Raw genomic sequence first — 18,375 nt, forward strand, 5'->3', positions numbered from 1 at the left:
CACTCTCCCTCACTCCCTGCACCCTTTAATATCCCACCCAGTCTAACTCCACTCTCCACATGCACCTTGCTTTTTGATATCCCATTAGTTTCATCTGTTACCCACTCATTCCCTTGTGGTCTTAATTGACCCTGGAACCAGTCTCTCACTTTTGCGTGATTACAATTCTGTATAACCTCGAAGAGCTGTGTTAGGTTACTTGTCACTCTCAGATTGAGTGGAAAAATGCCTCTGCTTGTGCTGGGGTGTTGTGACCCCTTCACCGCTGGTAAGACCCAGTGAATCGTTTCTGCACCTTGTGCATTGTTCTTGTGTCCCTTCTGCAATGAGATACCCAGTGGCAGATAAAGTGGCCCTCGTAGCTCGCCTGTTGCAGTCCATATGTTGATATCCAAAATGCAGAATCCTGTTGAATTTTCCTCTTGTGATGTATTGGTTGGTGCTGCCCTTCTGCAAGTCTCTGTTTCATGGAATATTGTGTACAAATGTAGTCTCCTTACGTAAGGAAGGACATGTATATTACAGAGGGAGTGTAACCTGGAAAGGAGGGACTGTCCTTGAGGAGAGATTGAAGAGGCTGGGCCTGAATTCTGTAGAATTTAGGAGAACGAGAGAGGATCTCATTGTAGCTTACCAAAATAGATACAGCAAGGATGTTTTCATAAGCCCAGAAGAAATAGCAATAGGAGTAGGCCAATCAGCCCCTTCATCCTTGATTTCGCGATTGATCAAGAATCTGTCTACCTCAGCGTTAAATAGACCCTCACAACTCTCTGTGGCTAGGAGTTCCAAAGACTCAATACCCTCTGAAAGAAGAAATTCCTCCTCATCTCAGTCTTAAATTGGTGCCCCTTTATTCTGCAACTATGTCCTCTAGTCCTAGACTCTCCCATGGTGGGAAACATCCTCTTAGCATTTACCCTGTCAAGCCCCTTAAGAAACCTGTATGTTTCATTGAGATCACCTATCTTTCTTCTAAACTCCAGTGAGTAGAGTCCCAACCTGTTTAACCTTTGCTTATAAAACAATCCCTCCCTACCAGGGATCATTGTAGTGAACCTTCTCTGAACTGTGTCCAACGAAATAATATCTTTTCTTAAATATGGGGACCAAAACTGCTCATGTACTCCAGGTGTGGTCTCACCAGCACCTTGTGCAGCTGCAGTAAGACTTCCCTACTCTTGTACTACAATCCCCTTGAAATAAGGCCCAATGTTCAATTAGCCTTCCTGATTACCTCTTGTGCCCGTGTGCTCGCTTTCTGTGTTTCGTGCACAAGTCCCCCCTAGTCCCTTTGTGTTGTAGCTTTCTCTTGATTTGAATAATGCTCTGTTCTTTTGTTCTTCCTTCCAAAATGAATAACTTCACATTTTCCCACATTCTACTCCATTTGCTAACTTTTTGGCCACTTACCTAACCTGTCAATGTCTCTCTGTGAACTGTTCCCCCTGACTGGAGTAGTGGGGGTGGAGATGGGCTTTTGAACCAGAGGACAGACGGAAAATGAGACATAGCCCATTTTGTACAGAAACGAGGAGGAATTTTACTCAGACAGTGTTGACTCAACCCCAGAACGCTGTGAAGCTCAGCTGTTGAGTCTGTTTAGATAGAGATCAATAGATTTGTAGACATTTATAGAAATTGGAATTGGGGATTATGTGGGAAGGTGGCTTTGAGGATAGCCAGGATCTAGTTGAGTGGCAGAGTAGTCTCGAGGGGCTGAATGGCCTCCTATTTCGTAAATATCCGCTGCCTTCAGGGAAGAATTGAGGGGAGAGTTAGCAGACTGAATAACTTACACATTAACTTCTGTGCGGCTGAGGCAAGAAGCAGCTCACCTGATTGATATGGCAGGAACCTGCTGGGGCAAATGGTGGGAGGGGAGACAGGATGGATGGTCAGCTCCTTTCTCCATCTGCAGGATGGAGAGTTCCAGACTTTGGGCAGGCTTCCTTGGGCCGGCAGAGGTGGGATGAGGGCAGGATGAGCGTGCCCACTTGCTTGATCTTGGGAGAACTGAATCGATTTCAGAGTGAGAGGCACTGTGGGGTGGGGGAGAGCGTGGTGTCTATAGCAAGATGTGGAGAGAGACCCCCACATGCACTCATCTTGCCCCATGCTCACTGTGCTACATTGACTTCCAGCATGACAATACCTTAATTTGTAAATTTTCATCCTTATTTTCAGATCCATCCATGTCCTCAGCACTTCCTGTCTCTGTAATTCTCCCCAAACCTATACTCCTTCAGGATCTTAGTGCACTTCCAATTCTAGCCCCCTGCACACTCCTGATTTTAATTGTTCACTATGTGTAGCTCTGCCTTCTGCCTGGGCTCCAAGCTCTGGCATTCCCTCCTTAAAACCATCTCCCCTCCCTTTGTTTTTTTCCCTTTTAGAGTAATTACAAGGCTATACAGCCTGTCTTAAGTCTACGCTTGCTGTGTGCGGGCAACACTAGATGGACCTGTTCCTCTGTTCCATTCCTGTAGCCCTGCATTTATTTAACCCATGTGTGCCCATTCACTGTCCTTATGATGCTGCTTAAAGCTTCTTCGGTTAAGTGTTCTGACATCTGCATACGTGGCTCGGTGGCCAATATTCTCCCACGCTGTTCTTGCGTGAGGCGCCTTTGTGTGTACGCCCTTTGCTGCCTCAGAGACCCTCGTGCAAGTGCAGAGCTGTCGCCATTGCGGAAGCGAGTGCCCTCAGTGGCTAATGCTGTCGTCGTTGGTGTTGTGTCTGCCCAGGCTGACAGGTGGCGCGGTGCAGCTGACGAGTGAGCAGAAGGCAGGCGGTGGGGCGCAGCTTCTGAGTACGGACATATGCTTCGGCACACTGGAGATCCTGGAATGCCTGTGGAGCCCAGTGGGACCTGGAGCTGAGCAGCAGGCTGCTGGATATACAGAGGTGAGTGGCATCCACTGATGGTTTTCCATCACCGATGAACACAACTCAAGTAATTCTGAAACACTGCTCCAGAACGTTGCACTCTGGCTTCTAGTCAGCTCCTGAAGCACCTGTTTTTCATATAAAGTTACTACATCTTCGAGAACTTGAATATTGCTGAATAAGGAGACATGTTGCTGGAGATGTTCATTTTGCAACCAATAGGACAATTGCAAGAATGTCAAATTTCAAATGATGACAACAATTTATACTGCAGGAGAAAGGCTGCTTGCTGATTGGTTACAAATTTGACTCTGATTGGCTGAGGCTTTGCTATGGAGAAAGCAACAGGGAACTGTAGGCTCCAAGCTACTGGGTAATTCAGAAAAATCTTCCTATTGTTTGCAGAAAATAGATCCCTGTGTATGAACGTTCGCCATTTCTACCAAGAGTAAACTTGACTCATCATCTTAAATTGTGGCTAATCAGCTATTAGCACACTACAGATTGTTCCTTAAATGCTCCCCAGTCATTGAATTCCATCTAACACTAGATTTCTTTTTGTTTTGGGCTCACTTGTTTGATGAATTAATGTTGCAGTTAACCTCTTGGTCGTACAAAACACTGACACTTGTCAGGACAGAATTGCAAGAATGCCAGATTTCAACAGGAACAGCAATTTATATTGCATGAGAAGCTGGTGCTGATTAGTTGGCGAATGGTAGGCATTGTCATGGAGAAAGCCCCAGGGAGCACATAACTGCTAAGCTTTTGTTTAAATTCAAACCAGGCACGTCGACACAGGATTAGTTGAGGCATTGCCACGGGGAATGCAGCAGGGGTTACATGTGGATATTTCCTTTCTGTTTGCAAAGGACTGGGCTGTGCATGTGAATATATGTGGCTTCTAGCACATATAAGTTGACTGTACTGTGAGCCTGACTGATGATTCTAAATTGGTTCTTGGTATAATTATTAGCACAAGCAGGATTATTTGACAAGTGCTGTCCAGTTGCAGAATCACACCGAATGTTGCACGCCGCGTTCTGGATTTTGCAAACTGACAGGTCTGTTCCTGGTTTCTGGACTGCTCCCACATCTGTTGTCCACTGCCTGTCCGTTTGGATCTCCTCTTTTAACCCTATCCATTTTGTTTCATCCTGTGCAGCTGTTGCTGTTTGAGAAGGTGTCCCCCTTGGCTTGCGGGTCCAGTGCCAGTCCCTGCGCTCAGATTCATTACAGACAGACCCAGAGGACAACAGGCAAGGTAAGGTGGAGACAAAGCAATCTGTGTGTGTGTTCCGTGATTTGTCCAGCAATTAAAAATAAGAGTGATGAGCACATTTATCGTACTTTGCATGATATCCAGCATCTCAAAGTGCTTGACAGCCCTTGAAGTGCTTTATAAAGTCTAATCACAGATGAAACCTAGTTGCCTATTTGTGCACAGCAGGCTCCCACGGACACGTTTGAATGAAGGGTACTGATTGGTCCATGACACCAGGGTGATTCCCCCATTTGCACTTCATCCAGTAGTGGCTGTTTGCTCTTTCACAGCCACATGAGAGGGCAGTTTAAAGGTTCATGTGAATGACAGCAACCCTGAGAGTGAGGCTGATCGCAAATTAACCGTACGCGCGTGTACAAACATGCAGATTTGGAGTCGGAGGGGTCCATTTGCACCCTCGAATCCACATCGCCACTCAGTATGATCGTGGCTGATCCACGTTCCTGTCAATCCTCCCTCCTCCCCGATAACCTTCGCTTAAACATCTATCTAACTTGGTATTAAAAATATTAAAGGACTATGCTTGCACTGCCTTTTGAGGAAGAAAGTTCCAAAGACCCATGAGCCTCTGTCAGAAAAAGTTTCTCCTCGTCTCCGTTTTAAATGTGTATCCTCAATCTCTTTTTGAACTGGTTCTCGCGTGAGATGAAATATCCTTGTCAGACGTGGCCTACTTCTAACTCCTAGGTCGATAAACTGTTCTGGATCTCATGAGTTTCACTCCAGTTGTCTCTTACTGATCTAAACTCTGGCTTTGGCAAGCTGAGCCTGTCCAGCCTTTCCCTCATGGGACAACCAGGGCGGTTGGTGGCATAACGCTATTGTTGCTGGACCAGTAATCCAGAGACCAGGCAAAGTTCTGAGACGCAGGTTCAAATCCCACGATGGCAGCTGAATTCTATTAAAACTAAACTCTGGAATTGAAAGAGAAAGCTATCCTAATGGCAACCTTGTAGGCATTGTCAATTGTCATAGTCTGCTTCACCGACAGGAAGAAAATCTGCCCTCTTTACCTGGTCTGGCCTACATGTAACTCCAGGTCTACAGCAGCATGGTTGATTCTTAACTAGGGATGAAATAATTAAAATAAAACCCTGCCCATTCTGAGTAAAGCTTCCCTGAACTGCTTCCAACATATTCTTGCAAGAGAAGGTGATGGCCTAGTGGTATTAGGACTGGACTGTTAATCCAGAGACCCAGATAATGTTCTGGGGACTCTGGTTCGAATCCCACCACAGCACATGGTGGAATTTGAATTCAATAAAAAAAAATCTGGAATTAAGAATCTAATGATGACCATGAATCCATTGTCAGTTGTTGGAAAACCCATCTGGTTCACTAATGTCCTTTAGGGAAGGAAACTGCCATCCTTACCTGGTCTGGGCCTACATGTGACTCCAGACCCACAGCAATGTGGTTGACTCTGAACTGTCCTCTGGGCAATTAGGGATGGGCAGTAAATGCTGCCTAGCCAGCGACGCCCTCATCCCGTTATGAATAAAGAAACAAAAAGAATGAGGAGACCAAAACTGTGTGCCAACATTGTAAAAAGGTTAACGTAGCCATACTCTTGTCAGGCCATGGGGCTGCTGTCTTATCTGAGAGAGACGACTCTCTCACCCGAGGGTGATTTCACCCGAGGGTCACCCTGAGGGGAGAGGCTGAGAAGGAGAATCCTTCAGCTGGTGTGGGGATCAACCCACACTGTTGATATCGTTCTGCGCTGCAAACCAGCCAACTGAGCTAATCCAACATCACCACCGATGTTGTACAGACTGTCCCAAGATGTAGAGTAAAAAGATTCAGGAATAATGTGGAAAACTGGGAGAAGATATTTCATGCCAAGGGTGATGGAGTTCACCGGGAAGGGGACTGATGGCGCTGTATTTCGGGAAATCTATAGCTGGGGGATGCGGGCCAGGGTTGGAAGTGGCCTGGCGTATGACTAACGGTGTCCACTTCCCCTCAGGGCAGCCACAGGAAGGTGTCGCGCAGCGCCGAGCTGCTCATCGAGCTCCAAGAGGCACACGTGGATATCGACCTTGGCTTCCTGGATAGGGTGGACTTCCTACTTAGGCCCCATCCGGTGGGGGGTCAGGAATTCCAGACAGCGCAGAGGAGACCGTCGGAGCAAGTACTGGTGAGCGGAAAAGCAGGGAATGGCCTGGATGCTGGAAATAGTCAGCAGGTCAGGAAGCATGTGTGTAGAGAGAAACAGAGGTCATGTTTCCACTCTGAGGGTCTATGGTCAGACAGTCACCGAGCTGTACAGCACAGAAACAGACCTTTTGTTCCAACTCGTCTATGCCGACCAGATATCCTAAATTAATCTATTCCCATCTGCCAGCATTTGGCCCATATCCCTGACTGGGAAAGGTATGAAATGTAACAGGCTTGGAACAAGGCATGACTGGGACAAGGGCAAAAGACTGGTGATAGCATAGGAGTGGGGTCTGGGTCTACGTTCTTCACTGTCACCCCACCAGACACTCCTAGGACAGGGACAGCACTGGGTTAGATACAGAGTAAAGCTCACTCTACACTGTCCCCCATCAAATACTCCCCAGCACTGGGTTAGATACAGGGTAAAACTCTCTCTACTCTGTCCCCCATCAAACACTCTCCAGGACAGGGACAGTGCAGGGTTAGATACAGGGTAAAGCTTTCTCTACACTGTCCCCCATCAAACGCCACCAGGATAGGGACAGCACAGGGTTAGATACAGAGTAAAGCTTCCTCTGTACTGTCCATCACTGACAGGACAGGGTTAGATATGGAGTAAGGCTGCCTCTCTACACTGTCCCCATCCATCACTCCCAGGACAGGGACAGCACAGGAACAAAAACAAAGTTGCTGGAAAAGCTCAGCAGGTCTGGCAGCATCTGTGAAGGAAAAAACAGAGTTAACGTTTCAGGTCCGGTGACCCTTCCTCAGAACCAACAGCACAGATTTGGACATAAGTGCAAAGCTCTCTCTACACTGCCCTTTCAATGTGCCTCAGGCTGATGGTCTATGTTCACATTTTGACTGCAGTGAACTTTTCTACATTGCAGCAATTTGCTGGCTTTGTAAAGTTTGAACACGCTGGTGGCATTTGCCCTGAGGAGCAGCCTACCTTAATTAAATATCAGCCTCGTGACTTATTACTTGCTGCTGCTGTGTGTGTCTGCTCCTGTTCTTGCTATGTGAGTGTACGTCTGTGTTAGTGTATGAGCGTGCGTGTCTGTATGTGTGCGCGTTTCCCTCTGTGCTGACTTGCTGCTTGACCGATGATTTTCAGATTCCAGGGATCTCTGCGCTCTGTGCCGAGCCGCCTCCTGTGCTGGGGCAGCCGACCTCGGTGCGCCTCACAGCCCCCAGAGCCCACCTGCGGCTGCAGTTCCCCGTACCCGATCTGCGACCCGAGCCCGAGCGCACACCCTGGTTCCAGAAGGCCGTGCGCAGGGAGACCCTGCGGCTGGAGTTCACTGACCTGTGCTGCAGAACCGAACTCGGAGCCACTTCCAGAACCGAGCCCGTCAAATATGAAGCCAGCTTCACCGATCTACATGGTGAGTCAGCCTGCCTGCCTTTTCTCTTTGCAGTCTCATGCTGGCTGGGTAAAACTTTTAAGAAGAGCTGGTTTAGACCTTCCAAAGCAGGCTAACCCTGTTATTGGTCACCTTTATTACAGTAAAACGTTGAGGGGTGTTTGACAGGAACACAGACTGTTTAAAATTGACAACAAGTTACTCATAAACATATTGGGGACAAAGCTCGATCAAAGTGAGTGTTTCGAAGGAGTCTCTTAAGAGGGCAAGTGATAGCCTAGTGGTGTTGCCACAGAACTGTTAATCCAGAGATCCAGATAACATTCAGGGGACCTGGGTTCGAATCCCGCCACAGCAGATGGTAGAATTTGAATTCAATAAATATCTGGAATTAAGAATCTAATGATGACCATTAATCCATTGTCAATTGTTGGAAAAACCCATCTGGTTCACTAATGCTCTTTAGGGAAGGAAACTGCCAGCCTTATCTGGTCTGGCCTACATGTGACTCCAGACCCACAGCAATGTGGCTGGCTCTTAACTGCCCTCTGGGCAATTAGGGATGGGGCAATAAATGCTGTTTAGCCAGTGACATGCCCTCATCCCGTGAATGAATAAATGAAGGAAGAGAGATGGGGAGGCAGAGAGATTTAGCGAGGGAATCTCGAAGCTGGGAGCGCAGGGGGCTGAAGATCAACCACTGACTGGGGATGCAGAAGGAATCCAGAAATGGACAAAGGCCGGGATCCCGGAATATTATGGGGCAGGGAGACATTGATCTCTCCACTTTCAGCGCTGGAACCCACATGGCATTGTCTAAGTGTGGGCTGTGCTGGTGCTCAGAGCATGCACTTGCTGTCCTCAAGGTGGGATGTAAAAGATCCCATGGCCAATCTTTGAAAGAATGCACCTCATGTCCTGGGGCCTTGTAACTGTTCCTGAATCAACAATGTTTCAGAGAAAACAAACAATAACTGATTATTTATGTCATCGCTTTTTGTGGGATCCTGCCCTGTATATTTTCTCCAAAACAAGTTTGTCATCCTTAGAAATGAAGCACTTATTGGCCTGTGAAGCCCTTTAGGCTGCCTTCTGGATATGAATGGCGCGCAGTTTGCCTCATACTTCCTGCAGCTGGAGGAAGTGATCTCACTGGCACTGGGTTGAGGAAGCTAAAGGTTAGCGGAATTATTCGTCCCAGTTATTATTCCAGGATCAGAGAGTATCAGGTTAGGCTATGATGCCTGGTGAGGTTGAACAGCTGCCCACCCCGAGTGAGTTTGGGGCTCTGTGTCTGATAACTAGTCACTGGGGCAACCATCTAAAGGGTGGATGTCAGTAGGAGCCCATGACCGGCTTCAGTGGAATGGGGAAGAGAGAGAGAGGTCTCTGAGTTAAGGTGTGTTGATGAGCTAGGAAACACTTGGCCTGATCCTTGTAGGGACATCACAGTAAAACCACTCCTGGTCAAACATTGTTCCGACAGGTGTATACGAAGATGGAGTCAACCCTGGCGTCTCTTGCATCCGAGTCTCAAAAACACCTGACAAGACTGTTGCTGGGAGAAAGTACATCATCCCAAAGTAAGTAACATGCCAAGGGCATGGAATTCATGGATAGCCAAGGTCACTGTACTCATCCTAACCGCTCAGATTCTAACCCCGTGCTGTCCCTGGCCTAGGGGAGTGTTTGATGGGGGACAGTGTAGAGAGAGCTTTACTCTGTATCTAACCCCATGCTTTCCCTGTCCTGGGAGTGTTTGATGGGGGACAGTTTAGAGGGCGCTTTACTCTGTATCTAATCCCGTGCTGTCCCTGGGAGTGTTTTATGGGGGGACAGTGTAGAGGGAGCTTTACTCTGTATCTAACCCCATGCTGTCTCTGTCCTGGGGGAGTGTTTGATGGGGGACAGTGTAGAGGGAGCTCTACTCTGTATCTAACCCCGTGCTGTCCCTTTCCTGGGAATGTGTGATGGGGACGGGGTTGGATACAGAGTAAAGCTCTCTCTACGCTGTCCCCCATCAAACACTGCCCAGGACAGGGACAGCAGGGGGTTAGATACAGAGTAAAGCTCTCTCTACACTGTCCCCCATCAAACACTGCCTAGGACAGGGACAGCATGGGGTTAGATACAGACTAAAGCTTCCTCTACCCCATGTTATCCCTGTCCTGGAAGTGTTTGATGGGGACAGCGTAGAGGGAGCTTTACTCTGTATCTAACCCCGTGCTGTCCCTGTCCTGGGAGTGTTTGATGGGGGACAGTGTAGAAGGAGCTTTAGTCTGTATCCAACCCCATGCTGTCCCTGTCCTGGACAGTGTAGAGGGAGATTTACTCAGTATCTAACCCCATGTTATCCCTGTCCTGGGAGTGTTTGATAGGGACAGTGTAGAGACCTTGTCTCTGTATTGAACTCCATGCTGTACCTGTCCTAGGAGTTGCCAATCCCAATTTCTCTGGTTATTAAGGTGATTTTACTGGTTAACCCAATTGCCTGTGATAGTGTAACCTTGAGCCATGCAGCCCATAATGTTGCAGTTTCATTTTCTGTTGGGATATCTCAATCTCTGGGAGTGGATTACCTGAGTTGCCCTCAGGACCCTGGGTAAGGGATGGAGGTAAAATGTCATGGATCCTGCAACAGATTAGCAGAAGGAATCCGTTCTAGGAGGCATGTATTTCATTTGACTGCAGCCTGATTCCTCCTATGAAGGAAATGCCCCTCACTTTTGCCCTTTCCCATCATCTGTCTGCACTGACAGAAAATGTGTCGGGTTTGACAATGCAGTCGCTTTTGTTATTTTGCCCTGGTTTCTTTTAGGAGAGATATTGAACAAGAGGTCCCGAGCTGGCTAGTTAAGACCACTTGAGTAAACAGCTTGGGAGGCCTTGGGATTGTTTTTTCTAAAATAACCTGAATGGGTGTAGCCAGCCCTCACAGATGAGGATTTCTGGGTTTTGGATTTTCAGTAGCATCAGAAGCTATTGGGGTCTCAACAGAGTTGAAGCTTCAGTACATGTCTTCCGGCCATTACTCTCTCTGAATTGCGTGTGAGAATCTCTGTCTGAACTTTCCCTTTTGCCGAGGGCTGTGTATATGGGATGTTACAATATTGGAACAGTTAACTAGTAATAGTTACTGCATCTATTATTCTGTTAAGTTTCCAATAGAGTTAAGTTATTCTAAATTCCTCTTTCTTGTGTTTTATTTTAATTACAGTGCTTAAAAAAATTGTATTTTGACCAGTCACATAGCATCTGAAACAGACACTTTACATTTGCCTTTAAAATAAGAAAACGTTAGGGTCTAGGCCACCTTCTTAAAATATTTTGAGGGTGTCTGGTCTGGTCCATAACTATGGGTTTTGGGTGAGGATTGGAGGGAGATTTGCAGGGCTTTGTCTGTGTGCTGTGCTGTGATCCTGATTTTTGTTTTTTGGGTAGGATTGTGCTGACGGTGAACCCAGACTGCAGTGGCTCTGAGTGGGACCTGATCATGGAGAAAACGGATGACATGGACCTGTCAGCTGTCGAGAGCCCCTGTGAACTGAAGCAGCCCGAACCATCACCGTTCTCATCCAAACGCACCATGTATGAGACCGAGGAGGTGAGCAGCCGTAACCTTTCGACTTCTCTAGTTCACCGCAAACACCCGTGTGTCGGCCAGACCAGGGTAAGGGTAGCAGATTTCTTTCCTTGAGAAAGATTACTGGCCTGGATTTCCAACAGTTGATTGCAATCGTCATGGTCACCATCACCGAGTCGAGCTTTTAATTTGATATTTATTAATTGACTTTATATTACTTGAATGCCTGGGAGGGATTTGTGTTCTGGTTGGAGACAGTGTAGGGGGAGCTTTACTCTGTATCTAACCCTGTGCTGTCCCTGTTCTGGGCAGTGTTTGATGGGGACAGTGTAGAGGGGTCTTTACTCTGTATCTAACCCCCTGCTGTCCCTGTCCTGTAAGTGTTTGGGGACAGTGTAGTGTAGAGAGAGCTTTACTCTGTACCTAACCCTGTGCTGTCCCTGTCCTGGGAGTGTTTGATGGGGATGGTGCAGTGGGAACTTTACTTTGTATCTAACCCTGTGCTGTCCCTGTCCTGGGGAGCGTCTGATGAGAGACAGTGTAGAGGGATCTTTGCTCTGTATCTGCACCCATTCTGTTTCTGGCCTGGGAGTGTTTGATGGGAGGACATTGTAGAGAGAGCTTTACTCTCTATCTAATCCCGTGCTGTCCCTGTCCTGGGGTTGTTTGATGGGGAACAGTGTAGAGGGAGCATTACTGTGTATCTAACCCCGAGCTGTCCCTGTCCTGGGTGTGTGTGATCGGGGACAGTGTAGAGGAAGCTTTACTCTGTATCTAACCCCATGTTGACCCTTTTTGCCCTCTGGCTCGACACCTCGCTTTGCTTCCTGGAATACTCGTGAAAACTGAGCACAGGCCATCGTTGCAACTTAAACCTACTCCCACTACTGGCAGATTTCTTTTATAATCTTAGAGAGGATAGTGAGCAAATTTACCACATCTCTGTGCCTAAGATGAGGGTAGACTGATTGCAGGATTGGGGATTGTTCTTCTCAGAACCAGGAGGGTTAAGGGTGGATTTTGTCTAATCTTGAGGGGGCTTCTATTCAAGTAGATAGGGAGTAACTTGTTCTTTTGGCAACTGGGTCATGAACCAGAGGGATATTGACAAAGGAGTGAGAGCTGACGCAAATTTCTTTTTTAACATAGCGAGTTGTTGTGATCTGGGATGCACAGTCTGAAGGAGCATTGGAAGCTGATTCTGGAGGAAATTTTCCAAAGGGCAATTTGGATAAATATTTGAGAATGTTAAACTTGTTGGGCTAAGCAGCATCTAGACACTGGTCAGGGGTAGAAAGCCCCAGCGTGTAACCCTGCCCCAGCTTGCAGAGACAGATTGTAGCAGCGCAGTTTGTGATTCTGTTGAGGTTGAGGATCACACCAAAAGCAAACAGCTTCCCTTTATGTCTGTACAGCACTCCATTCATGTCCTGAGATGCTTCACAGAGACAAATTAGGAAATCAAGACTGAAAGACCATGATAAATACAAACTGGAGAAGGCGATTTGGCCCTTTGAGCCTGCCCCCGCCCCCCCCATTCAATAGGATCAAGGCTGATCTGACAGTTAGTCATGTCCATTTTCCTAACCTTTCCCCATAACCCACGATTCTACTATTGATTGCAAACCTATCTATCTCAGTCTTAAACATGCACATGCTCTCTGTGGCAAGGAGTTTCAAAGACTCTCAGCCGTCTGCTTTGTCCTAGATGGTGTCGAGCTTCTTGAGTGTTGTTGGAGCTGCTCCCTTCCAGGGGCAAGTGGGGAGTATTCCATCACACTCCTGATTTGTGTCTTGTACATTGCAGACTGGCTTTGGGGAGTCGAGAGATGAGTGACTCGCGGTAGAATTCCCAGCATCTGACCTGCTTTTGTAGCATGTATTTATACGGCTGGTCCTGTTTGGTTTCTGGTCAATGGTGATCTCCCACCCCAAGAATATTGATATTTGACACCCTGTCATATAACCAGATGCCATTGCCATGATTTCTGACATCCCATAATCTTCATAGTGAACATCCACTGGAGTTTCTGCCTTCCCAAAAATTGCACGGCAATCATATCATAGAATCCCTCCAGTGCAGAAGCAGACCATTCAGCCCGTTGAGTCTACACCGACCCTCCAAAGAGCATCCGACACAGACTCCTACCGTATCCCTGTAACCCTGAATTTCCTGCGACTAACCCACCTAACCTGCACATCCCTGGGCACTACGGGGCAATTTAGCACGGCCAATCCACCCTAACCTGCACATCTCTGGACACTATGGGGCAAATTAGCATGGCCAATCCACCCTATCCTGCACATCCCTGGGCACTATGGGGCAATTTAGCATGGCCAATCCACCCTAACCTGCACATCCCTGGACACTATGGGACAATTTAGCACGGCCAATCCACCCTATCTTGCACATCCCTGGACACTATGGGACAATTTAGCATGGCCAATCCACCCTAACCTGCACATCCCTGGACACTACGGGGCAATTTAGCATGGCCAATCCACCCTAACCTGCACATCCCTGGGAACTACGGGACAATTTAGCACGGCCAATCCACCCTAACCTGCACATCTTTGGACTGTGGGAGGAAACCGGAGCACCCAGAGGAAACCCACGCAGACACGGGGAGAATGTGCAAACTCCACACAGACAGTTGCCCGAGGGTGGAATCGAACCTGGGTCCCAGCTCTCTGAGGCAGCAGTGCTAACCACTGAGCCATCATGTTGCCCTTTTACTACCTCACTTGAACTTTTCTCTCCTTCCCAAGCCAAACCACCACCCACGTCCCCTACCTAAAAAACAAAAGCCCTGTGATGTTTGGTTTGTGAACAGCAACCTTTAACATTCATTCTGCTTGACAGATGGTGATCCCGGGAGATCCGGAAGAGATGGCACAATTCCAATCCCAGACCCTGGCAACGTCCCAGTACGTGCTGGAGTTGACCCTGCCTGCCCTGCACCTACTGTTTCCCAGCAAGGAATTCTACGAGAGTATCTACAACAGGTAGGATTAGTGACGCACTGAGATAGCATCCAGTTCCCCTAGCCCCTCAGTTTTTAACATCAGAAGCATAGGAGATAGGAGCAGGAGTAGGCCATTCGGCCCCTCGACCCTGCTCCACCATTCAATAAAATCAGGGCGACACGGTGGCTCAGTGGTTAGCACTGCTGCCTCACAGCTCCATGGACTTGAGTTTGATTCCGCCCTTGGGCGACTGTCTGTGGGGAGGTCACATAATCTCCCCATGTCTGCGTGGGTTTCCTCCAGTTTCCTCCCACAGACCAAAGATGTGCAGGTTAGGGTGGATTGACCGTGCTAAATTAGCCATAGTGTCCAGCGATGTGCAGGCTCGCTGGATTAGTCATGGGAAATATCAGGATAGGGTAGGGAGTGGGTCTGGGTGAGATGCTCTTTGGAGGGTTGGTGTGGACTCGATGGGCTGAATGGCCTGCTTCCGCACTGCAGAGATTCTATGATTCTGATCATCGACTCAAGACCCTAATCCCACCTTCTCCTCCATATCCCTTTAGTCACCAGAGCTTTATCTACATCCTCCTTGAAAGAACATGATGTTTTGGCCTCAACCACTTATCATGACAGAATTTCACAGGCTCACCACTCTCCGGGTGAAGACACTTCTCCTCATCACAGTCCTATCAGATTTATCCCTCATCTGAGAACTAGGTAGGATAGTTCCACTTGGAGCAGAGGTGATGAAGGACAGATTGAACCGAATCATCCATAGTTTATCATAGAAACACATAGTACAGAAAAATCCCATCGGGTCTGAACCGACAATAAACTACTCTAAATATATGCTAGCCCCACTTTGCAGCACTTGACCCGTGGCCTTGAATGTTATGACATTTCAAGGGCCATCATGACAGATTCTGTTAGAGTAATGAAGGAAAAATGGTGTCCAAGGGCACGCGGGGTCAGTAACCCGAGGGATGCAAATAAAGAGAAACCAGAGCGGGGGGAGGAGAGGAGATTTTGTCACATCGTGAGCTACTGTGAACTGGGGTGCACTGCTGGGAGGATCGATGGAAACACATTGGATCATTCAAAATCACAGAGTCCCTAAACTGAGGAAGCAGGCCATTCACACCAACACTCCAAAGAGCATCCACCCACCCCCCACCCTGTCCTTGTAACCCTGCATTTCCCATGGCTAACCCATCCAGCCTGCACATCCCTGGACACTCTGGGGCAATTTAGCACAGCCAATCCACCTTAATCCGCACATCTTTGGAGTGTGGGTGGAAACCAGAGAACCCGGAAGAAAGCCACGCAGATATGGGGAGAATGTGCAAACACCACACAGACAGCTGCCCGAGGGTGGGATCAAACCCGGGTCCCTGATGCTGTGAGGTAACAGTGCTAACCACTGAGCCATTGTGCTGCACGGAGGGAAATTGGCCACATTTGGACAGCTACTGGGAAAGGATGACGGGTGTGCCACTAATGGGATAGTCTGAGGAGCTGGCACAGGCATGATGGATGGACTGGCCTCTGTTTATCTATGTGTACGTGGGATGTGGACATCTTAGGTTATACCAGTTATTATGCCTGATTGCCTGTGGAAAATATGGTGGCAAACTGCCTTCTCGAACCACTGCTGTCCTTGTGGGGTAGGGACACCTACTGTGTGGTTGGGAAGAGAGCTCCAGGATTTTGGCCCAGTAACACTGAAGGGAACGGCGATATATTTTCAAGTCAGGATGGCGAGTGGCTCAGATGGGAAATGATGTTCCCTTCAGTGATACGCTTGTGTCCCTCAGCAGTAGAAGTTGTAGGTTTTTAATGGAAAATGTGATTCTGTCAAAATGCATCCGGGTCCTTGAGCCTCTTGCCACTTGATTTACCCAGAGCCAGCGAGAGATTTTAACGTGTGCACTTCCTAATTGCAGTTTTAATGTTGTTGTGACTACACTTCACAGAGATCTCACTGGGCTGTAAGGCGCTCTGGGGCATGCTGAGATTGTGAAAGGTGCTTTAACACTGCAAGTCTAATGAACATCTGAATCAGGAGCATAAATAGTCCGAACAGCCCCTCAAGCCTGCTCCAGCATTCGATAAAGTAATAGCTATTCCAGATTCCATATTTCCATCTATCCACCCCTTGTTTTTGATTCCCTTGCCTAAGATGAACCTTTGCATCTTGGCCTTCCGAATATCCAGTGACTGGTCTCCACTGCTTTCTGAGCAGGGAGCTCCAAAGTGTCTCAATCCTCTGAAAGAAAAGATATTCCCTCGTCTCTCCTAAAAGGGTAGGTCCCCTAGTTCTGGACTTGCCCACAAGAGGAAACGTCCTTTCCACGTCGGCATTGTCCAGATCATTGAGGATGTTTTGTGCTTCAATCAGCTCACCTCTCACTTTTCTAAACTCCAGAAACAAGCCGGGTCTCTCTAACCTTTCCTCGTAGGATAACCAGGTCTCAGACTGGTAAACCTCCTCTGAACCACCTCCAATACTTTTCCATTCTTCCTCAAGTACAGAGACCGAAACTGTTACAGTTCAGGACGAGTCCATTCAGCCCATCAAGTCCTCTGATGGAGCAGCGTTATGTGGAAAGGAAATAGCAGCTCGGACATGCGATGAAGCTTCATAACAATGTCTTTGTGTTTTTATTCCTTTTCCAATTTTAGAATCAACAATGACCTTCTGATGTGGGTGCCGGCCGCACCCTCGCCCAGCAACATGGCACAGGGCGAGGGCACCGCAGGGCTGCACCCTCTCTTGCCGGGCTGCACCCCCTTCGCACAGGACAACTTCCGCCTCTGCAAGTCAGCCTTCAGACTGGGTGAGCGATTCCCTCCGTAACCCGGGTGCCCTTCTTTATAAACGCTGACCGCTCTGGGCTTCCTCGGTGTGTCAGCCGGGAGAGGGAACCCTGTACATTCTCCCACTGAGAACTGATCAATGCTGAACCGCTGGAACCATTGCTGGGAGGGATCTGGGGTCGGGGGTGCTAGGTTGAGGGGCATGACTTGATTGAATTGTATTAGCCTTATTGTCACATGTACTCCCGTAAATGCAGTGAAAAGTTTTTACAAGCCACTTACGGCACCATCTGGCGTACAAAGGTACCCAGATACGCATTCTTGAGTACAAAATGTCCAGCATTACAGACCTTCAAAAGTACAAAATCATTGTAATAAATGGGAAAAATAAAGAAATAAAAAGTTCAGAATCAGATCATAAAGACAAAAAGAAATTAGAAGTAAAAAGAGAATTTAAGACAAAGTCCAACTTTTAATCCATTTCATGGCTCTGGGCTTGAGGACCCCGAAAGCTTCCCCCACCCCAGTGGAATCCCGGGCCAGCGCCACCACGATGCCGGTCCGCACCCCTTTCTCCGCTGCAACAGCCTCCTGGAATCTCCTTTCAAAAGGAGGTGAGACAGACTTGACGTTGAGCCGGCGCTAAGTCTGCCTCGACGGTGCAGAAGCTGCCGGCAACCTGAAGTTGCCTCCGACGTCGCTGTCAGCAACACCACGCTGCTGGGCCTGAGCGGGCTAACAGAGATTGGGGGCACCCAATTTAAATTAGTCACCGTCGAAAACCCAGCTCTGCAATCTCACCAGCCTCTTACCACTATGGTGCAGGATACAGTCTTATACATAGGAGCAGAACGAGGCCTTGAATATTCTGTAGGAGCAGGAGGTGGCCATTCTCCTGCTTGAGCCTGTAACGTAGGAACAGGTGGAAGCCAATATGCCATTTGAAACTATTACACAAGTAAAGGAGAGCATTTGGCCACACGAGTCTATTGCACAAGAATGGGAGGAGGGCATTCAAACACCCCCAGCCCCACCCACCCTCACGCCTGTTGCATAAGAACAGGCGGGTGCTGTTCAGTGTCTCAAGCTTGTTACACAGAACAGGAGGAGATCATTCAGTCTATCTTGGCACAGGGATAGGAAGGAGGTTTTCATCCCCTATCAGGCCTGTTACAGAAGGCAGCTATTCAGTTTCTTAAACCTGTTCCTCAGGAATGGGTGGAGGCCATTCAACTACTGGAACCTGTTATTATAAGAATAAGAGGCCATTCAGCTACTGGGGCCTGTTATATGGGAATAAG

At 48.0% G+C, this 18,375-nt stretch overlaps 1 protein-coding gene across 1 annotated transcript in view; it reads left to right on the forward strand.

Moving 5' to 3' along the window:
• atg2a (autophagy related 2A) overlaps positions 1-18,375 on the forward strand; it is a 100,799-nt gene that overhangs the window by 36,295 nt on the left and 46,129 nt on the right. Inside the window, exons 12-19 of the mRNA XM_048619616.1 lie at positions 2,748-2,907; positions 4,055-4,153; positions 6,144-6,314; positions 7,455-7,725; positions 9,191-9,287; positions 11,146-11,308; positions 14,151-14,293; positions 16,940-17,094. Coding sequence (XP_048475573.1) covers positions 2,748-2,907; positions 4,055-4,153; positions 6,144-6,314; positions 7,455-7,725; positions 9,191-9,287; positions 11,146-11,308; positions 14,151-14,293; positions 16,940-17,094 — 1,259 coding nt within the window. The remainder of the gene's footprint in view (positions 1-2,747; positions 2,908-4,054; positions 4,154-6,143; positions 6,315-7,454; positions 7,726-9,190; positions 9,288-11,145; positions 11,309-14,150; positions 14,294-16,939; positions 17,095-18,375) is intronic.

The sequence above is a fragment of the Rhincodon typus genome, chromosome 43, assembly GCF_021869965.1.
Source record: "Rhincodon typus isolate 14 chromosome 43, sRhiTyp1.1, whole genome shotgun sequence".
NCBI lineage: Eukaryota > Metazoa > Chordata > Chondrichthyes > Orectolobiformes > Rhincodontidae > Rhincodon > Rhincodon typus.